At 41.4% G+C, this 17,345-nt stretch overlaps 2 protein-coding genes across 5 annotated transcripts in view; both read right to left on the reverse strand.

Annotated features, from left to right (window-relative positions):
- Window positions 1–738, reverse strand: part of OSBPL5 (oxysterol binding protein like 5) — a 134,534-nt gene extending 133,796 nt beyond the window's left edge. The window contains exon 1 of the mRNA XM_068944842.1: window positions 718–738. Within this exon, the coding sequence (XP_068800943.1) occupies window positions 718–723 (6 nt within the window). The 5' untranslated portion in view covers window positions 724–738. The remainder of the gene's footprint in view (window positions 1–717) is intronic.
- A 3,510-nt stretch (window positions 739–4,248) lies between these two features.
- PTPRJ (protein tyrosine phosphatase receptor type J) overlaps window positions 4,249–17,345 on the reverse strand; it is a 75,758-nt gene continuing 62,661 nt past the window's right edge. For 3 of the 4 annotated variants that reach the window (XM_068944853.1, XM_068944855.1, XM_068944854.1), the window contains 10 exons: window positions 16,758–16,845; window positions 15,825–15,866; window positions 14,785–14,872; window positions 14,218–14,308; window positions 13,111–13,184; window positions 12,830–12,964; window positions 11,242–11,361; window positions 10,293–10,453; window positions 9,648–9,783; window positions 4,249–7,441 (listed from right to left, as the gene is read on the reverse strand). In XM_068944853.1, the coding sequence (XP_068800954.1) occupies window positions 7,283–7,441; window positions 9,648–9,783; window positions 10,293–10,453; window positions 11,242–11,361; window positions 12,830–12,964; window positions 13,111–13,184; window positions 14,218–14,308; window positions 14,785–14,872; window positions 15,825–15,866; window positions 16,758–16,845 (1,094 nt within the window). In that variant the 3' untranslated portion in view covers window positions 4,249–7,282. The remainder of the gene's footprint in view (window positions 7,442–9,647; window positions 9,784–10,292; window positions 10,454–11,241; window positions 11,362–12,829; window positions 12,965–13,110; window positions 13,185–14,217; window positions 14,309–14,784; window positions 14,873–15,824; window positions 15,867–16,757; window positions 16,846–17,345) is intronic. The other variant, XR_011141331.1, reaches the window with a different exon arrangement.

Below are 17,345 nucleotides of genomic sequence, written 5' to 3' on the forward strand. Positions count from 1 at the left end.
GCATTGACACGCGAGGCCCTGGCGCAGCCCTGCACTGCTCCACCGCCGGTCCTGGCTGTCGCCCACCTCGACTGTGAGAGCCCCACGGGCACCAGGGATGCGCCAGCATTTCTCTTCCACCCTGCTGATGCTTTTCTCGCTCTGGTGGCCAGCTCTGCAGCTCTGTTTGCGTTTCAGCCTGCCCTGCAGGTACCTAGGGAAACGCCTGAGGAGTAAAGACCTACCACAGCTTTGCTCAGTTTTGTTCCCAGATCCAGAAGCTTTGCATATGCTGATCTCTCTTTTTCATCATTATTTATCAAACTACAACCTTGGTGCTTGTTCTTTTCTTTCCCATTAGCTTTATGATTGCCTCTCTGTTCTTTACTCATTGTTTTTAGACTTGCTCTGTGTGTTTCAGTGGGTGCCATGGGCAGGTCTCTGTCCAGCGTGTTGTGGGTTTCTCCGTGTCTCTTCTCAGCAGCAGGTACATTGCCTGGCCCGCGGGCACGGCTGTTCATTCACTGCCGTGTTCAGGCTGCTGCTTTTCAGAACACTCTTACGCATAACCGCCCACAAGCACGCAGTACGTACAGTGCAATACATTTGTGGCACTGGCCATCAGGAACAGCTTTTGAGGTGCTGGCTCGCAGCAGGACCTTCGCCTGGATGTGATCCCTGCTAATACTAAACCCAGGGACTATTCCCCTTGGCAGATGCATGTGTGCTTTAACTCACCAGCATGTGCTTGCCAGTATTGGGTCCAGCCTGAAGGAGTCTTTGCTGGCAGGAGACCCCCACGGAGGGTGCTCGCCACTATGCAGTCCGTCGGCACAGCCAGCTGGAGGAAGAGGCAGAAATTAATATTAGCTTCTGCATTTTAAGTACCAGATACTGTTGCTTGCACTTTATTCCAGCTCCTGTTTCCAAACAGCCACACACAGCTTTTTGCTAAAAAGCTTTCACCTCCTTTTAGTAATGGTGCCGCACTGCAGATGTGGAAGAGGCGCAAAACCCTGGTCCCCACTGCTGTCCTGCCAACCCCACTCCCTTGCCCACCCTGCACCACAAGCATGGAGCGGCTCCATCAGCTTCACCAGCTCATGCAGCGGAAAAGGAAGGAGCTGGAAAAAATACTTTCCTGCTGAATAGCAAAGGCCCTGAAAGCTGAAATTTTACCTGAGTAAAAGACCAAAGCGGTGAAACAGGCAGTGGTGTTTCCTCTGAAGGTGCAGTGAGCAGCCACAGCAGGCTGAGGCACCGGCAGCATTTTCACACCGATCCCAGCTCTGCCTCATGAAAGCACTTAACAACATATTGATCTCCTTGTGTAATAAATTGCTGCTATAGTCATGTTTCATCTAGAACCAGGTGGCTGTATTGTGCAGAAAAACACTTCCAAGCGCTTCTCTTAATATCTTTTAAAGCCAATGACTTTCAAAGAGGCTTAAGGCTCCGTTTTAGAAATAACGTTCAGCCTTTCTCTAATAGACTTGTAAAGCTCTTCAGCCTGCCCAGCCATACACAGCCAGAGCGTACTGGAAAACCCTGCCTAGAGAGGGAAGAAAAAAAAAAAAGTCAGCTCTCTCTATGAACCAGAAAGTTGAGGACCTGAATCCCTGCAACGGGTGGCTCAGTGCAGCGCTCGTCAGGAAAAGGCATGCACTTTCCACGGCTGCTGAGAAAAAGATCCTAACTCAAATCTATAAATGAGAAAAGAGATTGGTGCTGCAAAAATGCATGTCTGGTATGCATTGACCTATTTCAGTACCAAAATCTACATACAGGAGAGCGATCAACCCATGTCTTCAGTTCCAGATAGCAGCTCAGGTTACCGTCTGCAGAAAGTTTGAAGGGATATTACTGACTGACATCCACCTATATTTAGGTCACCTGGTCTGTGACTATTTAGATTCTCTGGTCTGTGACCCATCATTTTCTAACTGCATGCTTAATTCTGTTCCAAAAAAAAAAAAAAAAAAAAGGCAAGGTACTTTCAAGGTACTTTGATTATTTCCCTGTTGGTACAAACAGAAACTCCTTGGAAGAGCACCTGGCATGGGAGATGCACATGCCGGGCACTTGGGAAGGCAGAGAAATCTTTGAATTTCTCAGTATTTCAGTCCCCTTGAGTACAAAACACGTTTAAGGGAGAAAAATGGAGTACACTCTTAACTCTTGATTGAAACAAGCAATGGTCATCCTTGCTTTAAATTACTTATTAAAAAAGTCCAAGTGATGAAAAATAAAATGGAAAGAAATTCTGAAGAAAGCTTTTTTTCCAAGCACCATGGAACTGTTCAGATGTTTGCTTGGTGGCTTTTTTTTTATAAAGGCAGTGCTTTCTAAAATCTAAAAATGTTAGTCTTCAAACTACCAAATTGTAACAACAACAGTCTTAACAGGAATAACATGACCAGTTGCTGGCAGTGGGCTGGAAAACTGAAAATATCTATAGCTTCACTGTGGTGAACACCGCAAACCCTATTTTGCAGACATTTTAGTCAAACCGGGTGGCTTGGACCCAGTCAGCACTGGAGCAGCTCCCCAGGCCAGCAGGGGCATGAGGGAGGTCACCAGAAGCTGTGAAGCTTGTGAAAAGAGGGCCCACGACCAGCTAGTGCTTCCTCCAGAAAGAATAACGGTACCAGGTGCCACCTGGAGGCTGGAGCCCGAAATGAAGGGGCTGTATTTTCTTGCAGTGACCCTTTGGGTGGATTCGTACCTTAGTGAGAGCTCACATTAGAGCAGCCTTTCCCGTAGAGCTCATTTTCCTTCTGGTAGGACAAGCCCAACGCTGGAAATGCCAAGTTCAAGACCTGCCAGATTAAAAAAAAACAAAAAGTCCAAAAATCTCCTATAGCTTCTTTAAAGTTTCATGCATGTTTTCTTGACCGCCATACACATCCCATCTACCTGCTCACGCCTTCCTCCTTGTCCCCCAGCAACTCGAGTATTTTAAGGTATGTACCAAAGCCCATCTTTCCTCTTTGGAATTTTCTTGTAGGTTATGGGGGAGATTTGTGGGACTGAGAGAAAATCCCTCCCTTCAAAAGCAAGTTTTGACATGCTTTTACTGAATGGGGCACAGGCCCTAGCCTGAAATATAAATGGCTGCAAACTAATAGGGATAGAGAAATTTTCATTGACCTGAAAAAAAAAAAAATTTAGCATCACCATGTGGAAGTTTTTTGCTAAGAAATGCAGGAGATAGGTCACCCCTAGCAGAGGCCTACCCAGAAAAAGCATCCAAGAGTGGCAGTATTTCTCGCTGTATCATGTCCAACAAGTAAAAAATTGGACAGAAACGGTACTGCCTCCTTCTCCTCCCTCTCTGACCTCCACCTCTCTGTCTCAAAGGTAGGAAATCTAACGAATGACAGGACCAGATACCGCAGGTGATCTCCAGATATACTGGCTCTCTAGTCAAGCAGGATACTAACACTTTGTAAGGCTGAACCAACTCCTGCCTGCAAGAAATATCTGCAAGACCAGGCAGAAGATACTGGTTTTCATTGAAATCAAGAGATGCAGAAATATTTCAAGGATCACAGCACTGAAGAACATGTATGAGTGGTATTGTGCTGCGGTAGTCCACACTGCCATCGTGCAGTGCGGACCTGACCGTGCTGTCCTAGCTCAAGCTAGCACACAAAAATAAAAGGCATTTTCTGCCAGATGAAATGCTGTCATCCAGTCAGACCTGTTTAATAAATGTGAATGGCGTTTGTGAGAAGAACTAACATATTAAGCGTAACTTTTGAAAGACATCTGATAGCAGATCATAAAATGGCACTAACTTCTACAGTAATTCTCCACCTCTTAAAATCTGTGCATAGCTAAAATAGCAGCAGTCATATCAACACATAACTCTGGGTGGCTTTCACACATCCTGTGGTCTCCAAAGACGGCCAGAAGACTTTGCTTCACAAAAGTTTAAGCATTTCAAACAACATACCTATGTGAATTGAGGAGAGAAGCAAGGGATCTTGCTTCCCCAAAGCCTCCCTGCGGCAGATTGCACTCCATTGCCAGGATACCTTGGCATCAGGTCCTGGACCTGCCACGCAATTCTCAGTGACACATTATACCCTTGCAAGGGGCCCCAGTGACTGAAATGCAAACCCAAGTACCACCTGAGAGGATGAGAGCCCCCTTCCCTTATCAACTCCAAAGCCCTTCTATACTAAATGAGTATTTGGAGAATTAATTTTACTCAAAAGGAACAGAAAAGAAAAACCCTAAGAAAGGAAATGAGACAGCAAGTGCTCTAGGATGATGCTTTTTAATTGTTATTTTTATATCTTTAAAAACAAATTAAACCATTAAAAATATTATAGACATGTGCTGAAATTTCCTGTACAACAAATATGAAAACAATAAAATTTGTACATCATTTCAAGATATTCAATTAACAGTCACTTATTTGAAACACATCAACTTTTCCCTTCTTAAGCAGGCCCCAAATGGGAAAAAGAGTAAAAGAGGAACACAGGAGATCTAATTGGAGCACAGCAGAGTTTTGAGCCTAGAAAATGGATAACTTTAGGTTAAAGTGACAGCAAGGGAAAACACTGACCAAAGAGAGAGACAGATCTCAGCAATCACAACACTGAGAAGAGAAGAGATCAGGTGAGAAATGCCGGCAGGGATTCACATCGCCTTAGCCAAAAGGGATCTGTGAGACGACAGAGCATTCCTTGGCAGATGTCCATCCTTCCCTGCAGGAAGGACGCTACCAGGCCTGTTCTAGTTACTCACACTGATGCTATTGCCAATGTTATGTTTTCAACATTTTAACCTTTATCAACTTCTTCCACCTATTCATAGGATTAGCAGGCCATTTAGTTCAAACTTCAGTCTCTCTCCACAACAATTGAGTTTTGGGAAATGGTAGAAGTGTTCAAATGGATGCACCTGCGTTAAAAACGGATACTCCTCGGGTGATGAGGACAAGCAAGACTTTGGTGCAGTCAGTTTCCAACATGAAAGTTATGGCACAGATGTTGGTTTTCTGCAACAGTACCTGCGTGGTGGCTAGGCAGAAACCCCACGCTAGCTTGATGTTCTGCTCCAATATACTGAAGATGCACAATCTAGAGTAGAAGATGCATCTCCCACTCTTCTGCAGTGAATAAAACGAGGGCCTTCCGAAGCAAGGGAGCATTTGCTACCCTAAGGCAGCCAATTCCTGGGAGACCAGGAATAATAAATTCTGGCTCTGCGCTCTGCACAGAAGTGTAGTACTTTGAAGATTAAAAAAAGAAATATAACATGACTGTAAGGGGTGGGCTTTCCTCCCTTCCAAGTCCTTTGGAATGGTTTTGTTTGGTCCGAGTGGTTTGTCTTTGTCATTTGACAGCAGCTTAGAAGGACGTAGGGCGAAAGATCCACCGCATGGACCGCCATCGAGGAGCGCCTCAGGTGGGTCATTAATCTCTTGTGTTTAAGTATTTCAGAGAAAGTGGCTGTTACAAAATAAGGAGAAAAAAAGAAAAAAAGAAAAAGCTGAAGCGCATTGTGGTTTGTCCTCCAGTTTTGCTCACGCGGCACACCGCAATTTCACACCAGGATGGAAGAAATTCCTCTGGTTATCTGTAAAGTTACAGCTGTGCACCAGGAATTCCTAGATATTCTTCAGCTCACAGTGGATTCTAGAAGGTTGCAGCTCCCACTGTAATGCCACATATATTCCTAGTATTTGTAGCTAGTTTCTGACAACTCTGCTAAAAAACAAAAAAAATAAAAATAAAAAAAAAAAGCAGCAGAATTCCAGGGACTCTGGTTATTAAACCTTCAAAAGATTTTCACCATTTTATAGCTATTCTATAGCATTATTCATAAACTTCATACGCTTCTACAATGCAACCAGTGCAAAGATCCAAAGACCAAAAAACAACTCCCCTTCTATCCCCCCCTGCAAAAACTACTTCATAAGTCCTTCATTGGTAATGCCTTCATGAGTCTAGCAGTGATGTACCAGTAAAATAAATCCAAATTAATCCTCAACTTGTAAAATTAGCATCCAGGGTTTTTCTGTTTGTTCTGTTTTAAAAAGGACCAGTTAAAATAACAGCAGCAGTACATTGCAAACAATTATAAAACAATTACATTAGATCAATGAGATGCAGTCAGGTAAGATGTGTCTCAGCTTTGAATGGCTAAGACAACCACGAAATCGGTATTTACAGCAGAACTTTGTGCAATTTGTTTTGGTAGAAAGAGTAAAGCCAGTCAATCTGTTTGGGAGTGCTTGGATACTTGGAACCTCAGTTCAATATTTTCACAGATTTATACATTTGACGAAAAACAACAACAATGATAAAAAGACACCAACCTGAGTAAAACTCTATTAGAATAGAGCAATCATTATTCAGTAAATCATATATTGCACCTTTAAATAAATCATTACAAACTGTGTAAAAACAGGAGTTATCAGCCAAGAACAGGGAGGAGCTATTCCATCCTTCATATACACACCCCTGCATGCACAGATGCAGACTCACTTGCTCAGTTTTTTCCTACAGTTAAAGCTCAGAGTGACACACCACACTCCTTTTCCTCTCGTAGAGGCACCAAAATATTAAGGCAGGGGATATTTGTGGTGAAAAGCAAAAACAAAGCTGACCTCCAAACTTCTGGACAGTCCTGCCAACAGTGCAACTACAGTTATAAGTTTGACACAAGCCTTATTTAAAAATCTGTGTTCTCATTAAGAGTTTCAGTACAAAAATAGAATCTCTGCTGTTTTTTTCTAGAGTAGCAACTAGAAAAGGCACAATTTCCAAGTGTAAATGTCCATTTGGAGGAGGTGTTTGTACTCCTTTTTTAAATAAAAAGGAACACTCAGAAAAAATCAGAGGCACATATCTATTAGCTAAGTAACCAGATACAGTAGATAAAATATGTTCCTGAAACTAATAATTAAATATATTAAAATAGCCCACAAGCTTGGTGTCTGTAAATGAAATCATATAAAATTGTAATAAAAAGCCTGTGTTATTATTTTAATATTTAAATTCTAGTTCACCATCTGTACTGCAAATGCGATTTCACCTATCAGTACTGTTAAATTCCCAGGAAAAAGCAAAATTCCTCTGTTAACTTTAAATAGTTTCTTTTTATATCGACCTGTGGCTCCTGCCAGCATTGTTTTTTTTCCTCCTGTAGATCACGTCTTCAAATCAGTTGTACAGAACTGGAGAAAACCAGACATGAAACACAATCCTGGAAAACAAGAATGGAACAGTTCCCTTTCCTACACGCAGAGAACACCTCCTGGAGACACTGCCATCCTTCCAGGCTATGCGTGGTAGCCATTAGCCTTCCCAAAGCCTGGCCCAGGTGTGAAATTTTCGTAGATTGCCATTGCTGTCATGTTTTGGTAAATAAGATCTGCTTTTTTGTCTTTCTGGGATCTAATTATATCCATAACGCATTGGTTTAGGAAGACATACTGGTCCTGATGGGAGAAAAAGAAAAAAGGAAGGTAATACACTTTTAGAAAGTACTTCATTTTGACAGTAATTCTGCTTTTGAATATAATCTTTGGATTTGGGATGTACTGCGCTGAATGTTAACTTAAGGTTTTTTTAAAACTTGTGTGCATACTTCATAGAAATTTGGGTTGGAAAAGACCTCATGATGTCATCTGATCAACCCCCAGTCAAAAACTGGGACCAAATTTACTGTCTCTCCATCATCTTTGAAAGGTCATGCCAATCAGGAGAGGTGCCTGAGGACTGGAAGAAAGCCAATGTCACGCCAGTCTTCCAAAAGGGCAAGAAGGAGGAGCCAGGAAACTACAGGCCTCTCAGCCTCACCTCCATCCCTGGAAAGGTGATGGAACAGCTCATCCTGAAGGTCATCTCCATGCATGTGAAAGATAAGAAGGTGATCAGGAGTGGTCAGCATGGGTTCACAAAGGGGAAATCATGCTTGACCAATCTGATAGCCTTTCATGATGGAATGGCTGGCTGGGGAGATGAGGGCAGAGCAGTGGCTGTTGTCTGTGTGGACTTCAGCAAGGCTTTGGACACTGTCTCCCATCACATCCTCCTAGGTAAGCTCAGGAAGTGTGGGCTAGATGAGTGGACGGTGAGGTGGCTTGAGAACTGGCTGGATGGCCAAGCTCCGAGGGTTGTGGTCAGTGGTGCGGAGTCTAGTTGGAGGCCTGTGGCTAGTGGTGTCCCCCAGGGGTCAGTCCTGGATCTAATATTGTTTAACTTACTCATCAGTGACCTGGATGAAGGGACAGAGTGCACCCTCAGCAAGTTTGCTGATGATACAGAACAGAGAGGAGTGGCTGACACAGCAGAGGGCTGTGCTGCCATTCAGAGGGACCTGGACGGGCTGGAGAGCTGGGCAGAGAGGAACCTCCTGAAGTTCAACAAAGGCAAGTGCAGATATTTTGCAGATATAATATATCAGATATTCCTGCACCTAGGCAGGAATAACCCCAGGCACCAGGACAGGTTGGGGGTTGACCTGCTGGAAAGCAGCTCTGCGGAGAAGGACCTGGGAGTGCTGGTGGACAACAAGTTAAGCAAGAGGCAGCAATGTGCCCTTGTGGCCAAGAAGGCCAATGGTCTCCTGGGCTGCATCAGGCAGAGTGTTGCCAGCAGGTCGAGGGAGGTGATCCTGCCCCTCTCCTCAGCCCTGGTGAGGCCTCACCTGGAGTACTGTGTCCAGTTCTGGGCTCCCCAGTACAAGAGAGACATGGAGCTACTGCAGCGAGTCCAGCTAACATGATTAGGGGACTGAAGCACCTCTGATACGAGGAAAGGCTGAGAGAGCTGGGCCTACTTAGCCTGGAGAACAGATGACCGAGGGGGGATCTTATCAATGTGTATAAGTATCTGAATGGAGGCTGTCAGGAGGATGGGGCCAGACTCTTCTCACTGGTGTCCAGCAATAGGACGAGAAGCAACGGGCACAAACTGGAACACAGGAAGTTCCGTCTGAATGCAAGGAAAAACTTCTTTCTTGTGAGGGTGACAGAGCACTGGAACAAGTTGCCCAGAGAGGTTGTCCAGTCCTCCACCCTTGGAGTTATTCAAAAGCTGTCTGGACATGATCCTGGGCAATGTGCTCTAGGTGAAAGCACTTGAGCAGGGCGGTTGGACTACATGATCTTCAGAGGTCCCTTCCAACCTCAACCATTCTGCAATTCATGCCTAACATTCTCTTAAGACTTTCATGATGGAGATTTTACAGCCTTCCCAGATCGGCTCAAGTTAATCCATGTACCTTTTTGGATTGAAGTGATGATTTCTGCAGGAACATGAGTCCTCGCAGAACGCACAAGAAAAGATAAATGCAGAGACTCAAGATACTTATAGCTCATAGCGATAAAGGTAAAATTTATGTGGGTAGAACAAGCAGGAAAAAAAAAAAACATTCACGATTTGATTCTTTCCAGCTGCAAATGCCAGTCCTATAAATTACTCTGTAAGGAGATTCCTCAGGTGTACTGTGCCTCTGGCTGCAACCATTTTTGTGGGAAGAGATAAGGTGGGAAGGAGTGAAATTTAAGTAAGAGAGTGGTTTCAGCTTGCTCCATAATCTCTTATCTTCCCACAATTCTGAGCTGCATTCTTTATTCCACTTTTCCTGGATTATTATGACTTTTGAAGAACACATTGCTAGGAGAAAGACAATTGCCCTACCTCAGTTTGCACCATCAGAGGTCGATGCATACGGAGGTCATACACCACCCCATACACGTCCACAGTGTTCTCCATTTCAATCTGCTGGATCAGACGGTCGATGGCAATGAAAGTCCCCGTCCTTCCGACACCAGCACTGCAACAACATGGGAGAAGTTATTAACTGCTTCCTTCAATCACAGGCTCCCTGTCAGTCTGAAGAAAAGTCACTGAAGTCGGTAGGATTATTTCTATTATTTCAGTGGCACAGGGATCAAAGGCTCTGCAGTCCATAGAGGCTCTTATTACCATTGCCCAGAAGGAGGGAGGACACCCTTCTGGGCTTTCCAGCCTTGCAGCTTGCATAAGATTATGTACTAAAGCGCTTGACAAGGCAACTTTTTAGGCTAAGTTTTCCAGCCTTGGAGAGATATTTTGTCCTGATGAACTTTCGTATCACGTACTTTGCCATCTGCATAGCATTGCTATGTTTCTGAGGCATGGGGCAAAGGTCTTAATATGACAAGATGAATAGTTCTTAAGCAGCAAAGAGACTCCATGCTCTTTCACATATATATATACTTTTTGAACACATTGAAAAAGAATTCTTCTTAAAAAAAACCCAGCAAGATGAAAGCGTGTCTAAGGCGAAAAGGTTCTTTCTACCTGCAATGCACCAGAGTAGGAGAGTCGACAGGATTTTGACTGTTGTATTCCTGAACAAGGTGCCTGAAGTTGATGAGGAGGTCTGTCGTCTCTGGCACTCCGTGATCTGGCCAAGAAGTAAAGTGGAACTGACGCACCGTGTGAATCTCTGATGCGTTGGACTAGAGAAATACACATTCAAAAAAAAAGAAAACAATTAGGCTTTGAAAGAACAATAGTAGAGCTTCCTGCCATACGTATCGGTCAAAGCTTAGCTTCATTAAAGTTGGCTGTTACAAACTCTGTAGTACTTTGATAAATGTTATTCCAATTCCTCTCTCCCTTCTGTTCTAGCAAAGAACATTTTAAAATAATTTCCTTATGCTTTGCACTTTACTCCAAGATCTGCTTTGCAGCATTACCCTCGCCGACAAAGATGTAGCCAACTGTTCAGTCTAGCTTCTATATTCCAAGTATCTGCATTTCTTGCTGTGCATAAGCACAACTTCTGGCACAAGTCTGAGGTAGACATGAGCTGCAGGATTGCTGCTGGGGCAGCCAGGAATTCCCATTAGCAGGCTGAATCTTGCTGGCAAATACCTTTCTCTCACAGGAAGCACCTTACTGACAGCTCATTCCCACACCTAGTACTAAAATACTGTCCTGGAAGGATGGGGCAGATGAACAAATGCACATACATAAGTATTACGGGAATCTCATTGTCAATAGACTGCACAAAAGATTTGAAATCAGGTTTTTGGCAGAAAGGAGACCAGCACACACAAAGCCCCAAATTAAAATAAACCACTCTTACTCTTTCCCCTTAGGTAACTTTGAATTTGATTTTACGGTTTAGTGAAATTATTATATCCTGCCATTCCCAATTTGTTTAGCATGTGAAGTCACAGTGACACAATAAATCCACCTCTAAAGATATTTGTACACAACTAAGAGTTGGGGAGCTACTCACATTTTCTACGCTGAAGTCCCTTATTGTCCATTCTGGGAGGACAATCTCTGAGATCGTTGTCACAATAATGTCACCATATCTCATGGACTGATTATCTGGCCAATACTGCTCACATTTTGTCTAAAAAAAGAATTAAAAGGTTAGATACATTACACTGAATAATGAAAGAGAGGGGGAAAAAATAAAAAGAAGAACATGGCAGGACAGTTTCCTGTGATTCCATCTTGGCCTAGAAGTAACTGAATGCTAGTTTTAAAAACTAACTGGCCACATGAAGTAGGGTTGGAAAGCACTTCACCCTTCCCAATGGCCCATGCCAAGGCAGCAGCAGTTCCACCTAAACCATCCTTTAGGTAGAAGAACCCACCTTTAAAGATGGAGAGGCCACAACCATCCTGAGACAAGCTATTCTGATAGTCAGCAGATATAACAATTGGAAAAGCTGAAAAAACTGAGTTTGTTTAATTTGGACAACAATCTTCTAATACGTAGATGCTTGCTATAAGAAAAGAGTGATGAATCTCCAATCTACTGGGGCTAATAACAAAAATCAACCTGCAGTAAAGAAAATTTAAATAGAAACAACCTTTAAATAGAAACAACCTATTCTACCAAAGAGCAGAGTATTTCTTGACTTCTAGGCTAGTCAAAATAACCCACATATGATGACCTAGATATGATGCAAAAAAAAAGGCTGCTTGAAAGGGCTAAAAGTTGGCTTTTGGCATGGGAAGGAACACCTTTGCCAACCTCCTGTCCAAAGAGCTGCTTGCTGCTTCCTGGACAATGACAGCAGTGATTATCTGGGTGCCTAAGGCCTTTTTAGGTATACTCATGCAACAACAACAACAAAAGTATATTAATATTCCTCTGGACCCAAAATATATGCATTTTGTATTATGTGTGCGTCCAGAATGCTCTTTGCCCACAAAAGAGTTCTTATTTGACATTTACAAAATGTTGTTAGTATTCTCACTGTCGATGGGAGAGATACTTGGCTCTGATTGCAAGGGAACTAAATTAGGTTTCAATTAGAAGTTTAGATTTATTACATTGAAACAGAGTTTATAATAAATATACATACATACCTATACACATACATATGTACATAAAAATAAATAAGATCAAATGAATTTCAGTAAAGGCAAAAATGCTCAGTTAAAGCCACCTGAGCAAACTTAAAATGTTCTGCCACATTCCATACACTACCAGTATATAAATAATCTTCTCACCTGTTCCTAAGGTAAGAGGAGACCACTATCCTACATTTGGAACCAGTTTCTGATGTTTTGATTTTCCTTGGATATACCACTACCTTAAAAAGCAATTCCTAGATGCTTTCGAGGAACTTTTAAAAAGTTCACAAGATATTTAAAGACAACTGTGCAATACTGAGCACAGAGGAAAGTCCTGCTCTGCCCCAGACACTTCTGCAGACAAGAAGTAAGAAATTCACATCTATTTACAGTGTTTAAAGACTTCAGGGAACTAGATGCTATGTGGAAAATGCATGTGAGATGTGAATGAGAAAAGATTCAACTTTCTTCAAAAGATAGTTCAGTTTAAAAAAAAAAAAAGAGAGACATACCCGGGCTTGTTCAACACATTTGGTCAACATAACAATAGAGTAGATATTCTTTTCCCAAATCATGCGCCAGAAGTCATCTATAGTATTGGGTAAAGGACCTTGTGCAGCAATAAATGCCTTCTTTGAAGTATAACCCTAAGAGGATAAAAATATATAGAGAGATATATACACCTGCATTAATGATGAGATATAAACCTGATTTCATATATCATGGGATTTTTAAAGCTACTACATCATAAAAATACACCTTATTTTTCATTTCAACTAATTAAGTCACTTACAGGCATATAGTTGGCATTAATGTAATCATCAGCTGCAAGGCTTCGGGCTGAAAGTTTAACACGAGAAATATCATCTGTAGAAAGGAAAAAAGAAAAGAAAATGGTGAATTCTAGAACTAGAACCTTTTAGTAAAATATTGCATGCCTAAGGCATGGTTTCTAAACATTTATTTAAAAAATGTTTTCTTAAAAACAATACGCATTTTAACAATAAGAATATGTGGCTCTAACTTTAGGAATCAGAAATAGCAGCAGTTTAGAATTTTTGTTATGAAGGCCTACAGAAAAATAAGCAGCCAGTATAAATCAAAAGAATTTTCACAACACACTGATTTTTAAAAGAGTTTGTTCTTGCACATGAATGCGGCTTTTTTTACATGTGTATAGACTGGAATTTTAGAGACCTTTAAGGGACAACTTAAGACAAGGCTTTGTCAGTATATGGCAATACAATGCATTTATTTAGAAGAAAATATAATGATAGTATTCTGCAATTTTAGCAGTTAAAAACTTGACTCAAAAGTTCTAGATTTACTGTCTACAGTCAGATTTATTTTCCTTCATATCCATCATGAAACTGACTGTGATTGTTATTATGGGAGAATAATAGGCAATTTCTCTCCTGTTGACCTTGCAGGTGGGTTTTCCCTCCAAAGCATGCACAAGTAGATCTCACTATTCACTTTCCAATTTCTCCTTACGCTCTCTTTACTGAGATGCTTAGACAGCTTGACAGTGGTTAGGCTGCTCACTTGTCTGCAAAGTTGGCCAGCACCGTCTTAATATTTCTCATCATTCCCCACATCTATCTTTCTGTAGTCAACTGTTGCCTCTTGTCTCTAAATCTGGACTTTAAGTTTCTTACAAATGAAAATCAAAAATGATTTAATTAAGAGGTGCTGAGGAAAAGTTCTTTAGGCTTGTAAATATAGTGATTTTGGGAAAGCAGCATCCCAAGTTCATGCACTTTTTATTTACTTAGAAATTGATAATGTTAATCCCTCTTTGAAACCTTTTGGTACTGTTAACAGCAAATTAACCAAACACAAGCTTTTTCACCTAAAACCTCAATCAGGAAAATACGCAAAACCTAGGAGAGTAACTTACACGGCAAGACATTGTTGTATCTATTTTTCCCCCTGTTTTCAGGAAGTTCAGCAGCAAATTTGGGCTGATGAACACCAGCAGGCCTGAGTTCCTACAGTAAAAGACAGATTCATGAGCACCCAGTTTAAGAATCGTACAGAAAGATGTGACTGAAGCAAACAAATATTCCAAAACCTCTCCACCTTTGCTGTTAGAGTAGGCATGTTAAACTGGGAAAAATGATGATAAAAATCAGCTCTTCTCAAACAGAGTGGAAAGGTGCCAGTAGTAAACTCACAGAGGAGGGATTAATAGTACGTTTAAAGCCCAGAAATGGGCTTTAAATGGGCTAGATGTAATGGTTCAGGATGTGAAGCATTTTGTGTATACATCAACTAAACTGGGAGCTGGGAGCTGAATGAGGGAAGGGAATGTGACACATGCACATTAACAATCTCTAATAAAGGTCCCTTCTTCTTCTTTCCCCCTTCAGTAAACTTCATGCACACTCCATGCATGGAGCAACAGAAAGCTAATTTGTTTTACAAAAATATTTGTCATGAAGCTCTCCCCGCTGAGGACACACACCTCATACTCTTCAGCAAAACCGCAGTTGGAGTCAGCTTGCTGCTTCTTGAAGTAGGGCTCAAAGTTTTCCACTTTAATCAGTTTTGATCTAAAACAAGGAAAGATATGTATTAGTACTGATATTAGGTAAATAAACCATGAATTTAGTTAATGTGCAACAAAATGTGCTTCACTTACTTCTTGACTCTTCAGGAGAGGGGAAAAAAAAGAAAAAAAGTTTGATTAGACACACACAGTTGTATTTTTCACTATGTGAAACTAAGAAGGAAAGCATGACTCTGATAGTGGCACCCACAAAACTGTATATTTCCAGGGGAGGGATATCAAGGCACAGCATTTAACTGATCTGTTCTGGCCAAGGGGAGAATAGCACCTCCTTCAGAAGAAGCATGTAAAAGAAGGTGTCAGTTGGCTGCTCCTGTACTTCTCATTTGGATCGGCCCCAAGCCCTAGTATATTTTATGCCAGCTACCAAAGTCTACACAGGTGAGACTCCATGGGATACTCTCGCCGTGCCTTTCCATCAGCAAAGGTGGTGCAAGAGACAATAACATGGTTCACTTGCACTGCCTGGTATTGCTAGTGTTGTGATTACCCTCCTTCGGCCAGCTATTGCAGTTTCATATCATCTGAATTGATGACTCAGCATAAAGTAGCCATAAAGCAAAGAAAAATCGAGGCCACAGTATAGGATTTAGCTTATGTGCACTTTATTGAAAGTTTGGATTATTCCCTCAATGTGCACAAAAGCCTAAGTTTCATGCAGACATGAAATTTTTCAAAACTGCATGAGGCATTTTTATATCTAATGGCAATTCATCATAGTGGGAAGCGAGTACTCAGATCCCTGTGGCAGCTGTGGAAGTCTCAATCGATATGATTATTTTTAAACTGCAGGCTGGAGTCTTTAAATTCCACAAGGAATTACTACTGCAAAATTCTATATAAAACCATACAGAAAATAAGTACCAGGTTTCACAGCAAGTTTTGCAAATATCTCCTGGGGTCAGAAAACATTGTGTGAAAGGATATTGACTTACTTAATTGGAGAAAAGGACATTTCAGTATTTCTTCTATCTTTCCTATAAGGAGAAAGAAAAGAATACAAGAGGCTGACGGTGAATTTATGGAATTCATACGAGATTCCTGACGAGCCATTTCCTGTGCCTGTTCAGAACAATTTCTGCTACAGCATCTCACCCTGTGCAAAAAACCTCTGAGGCAAACCTCAGAGGTTACCTGCAGTAACAATGAAATACTTCACTCCTCGTTCAATGATTTTTTTTACACTGGGGCTGCTTTTTTCTGTTGGAACCAGAGCAAAACACCTGAACATAAAGCATGCAGTTTTGGTGCAGGCGGTCCCTTTGAGGGACGTGCATCTGGAACTAACATCTCTGCAAAATCGCAGCTAATCCCACAATCGCTACTGGAAGCGTTAAACAGTGATGTGAGCATCAGTTGTACTGGAAAGAGGTAGCTGACTGAAAACAAACGTTCCTAGCTTCAGAGGACGATGCTCTCTCATGATAGTCTACAGCTACTGACACACATGGAAGCTTGTGGGAAGAGCAGCTAGTCAAAGAAGCAATTAAAGGATAGCCATTAATGGATGTTTTCAGATAAAAACCCCTAAGATAAAGTTATGCATGTCTTCTAGCACTATAATCGTGATGTTGGCTCACTTCTGACTGAATTAGTTCAACAGTGTGCACGAATTTGCAAGAGCTAAATGAAGCAGATCTTGACCCACTCATATACTATGGGGTTGAACATTTTTTCAGCCAAATCATTTCACTACTTAGATGTGACAACTTTCATCTGGATCACAGAAGAAGATTCTCAATATATTGTATTTTAAAGTACTATACTGAAAATATGTAACAGGAATAGAGGCCTTTTTAGCAGAAAGATACAGATGTGGAATACTGGTGTTCTTTATCATAACAAATTGATAAAAGAAGATGCATTACCTTCTCCTTTTCCAGAATATGTAACCTCCTATAGCGACCACAGCCAATATAGCTAAAAGGCATCCAATAACAGCGCCAGCAATAAGACCTTATGAAAAGACCAGGTATTTCTCATTATTGATTTACCTCTTTGCAAATGATCTAATCAATCAGCATGCTACAAGAGAACCTAGCAAGTGACAGAAAACAAGAGAAAGATGCAGCCAAAATATACACACACTCAAAAAAAAAAAAAAGTGATCATAAGCAGATCAAAGTCTTATAAGGAATAGCTCATTTTTACTTTCCACTCAGTTATCAAAAAAATTCACAGATTGGCTATTAAGAAGGCACTCTATTTTGAACATTTCGACAGTACAATAATGGTAGCAAGGTCAAAATAAATGGAATATTTTTTTTTAATAACCACTTCAGATTTTTATTTACATGGCAAGTGAGATTTGAGTCACTACACCACCTTATAACAGATAGTTTCGGGTGTATCCAATTTAACTAGAACTTGCAGTTTATTACACAGGCTGTGCCCAAGAGAAGGTAGGACAGTCCCAAGCCTAGAAAGCATATAAGAAAGTATCATAAAGAAAGCAA

The sequence above is a fragment of the Struthio camelus genome, chromosome 5 (genome assembly GCF_040807025.1).
Source record: "Struthio camelus isolate bStrCam1 chromosome 5, bStrCam1.hap1, whole genome shotgun sequence".
NCBI lineage: Eukaryota > Metazoa > Chordata > Aves > Struthioniformes > Struthionidae > Struthio > Struthio camelus.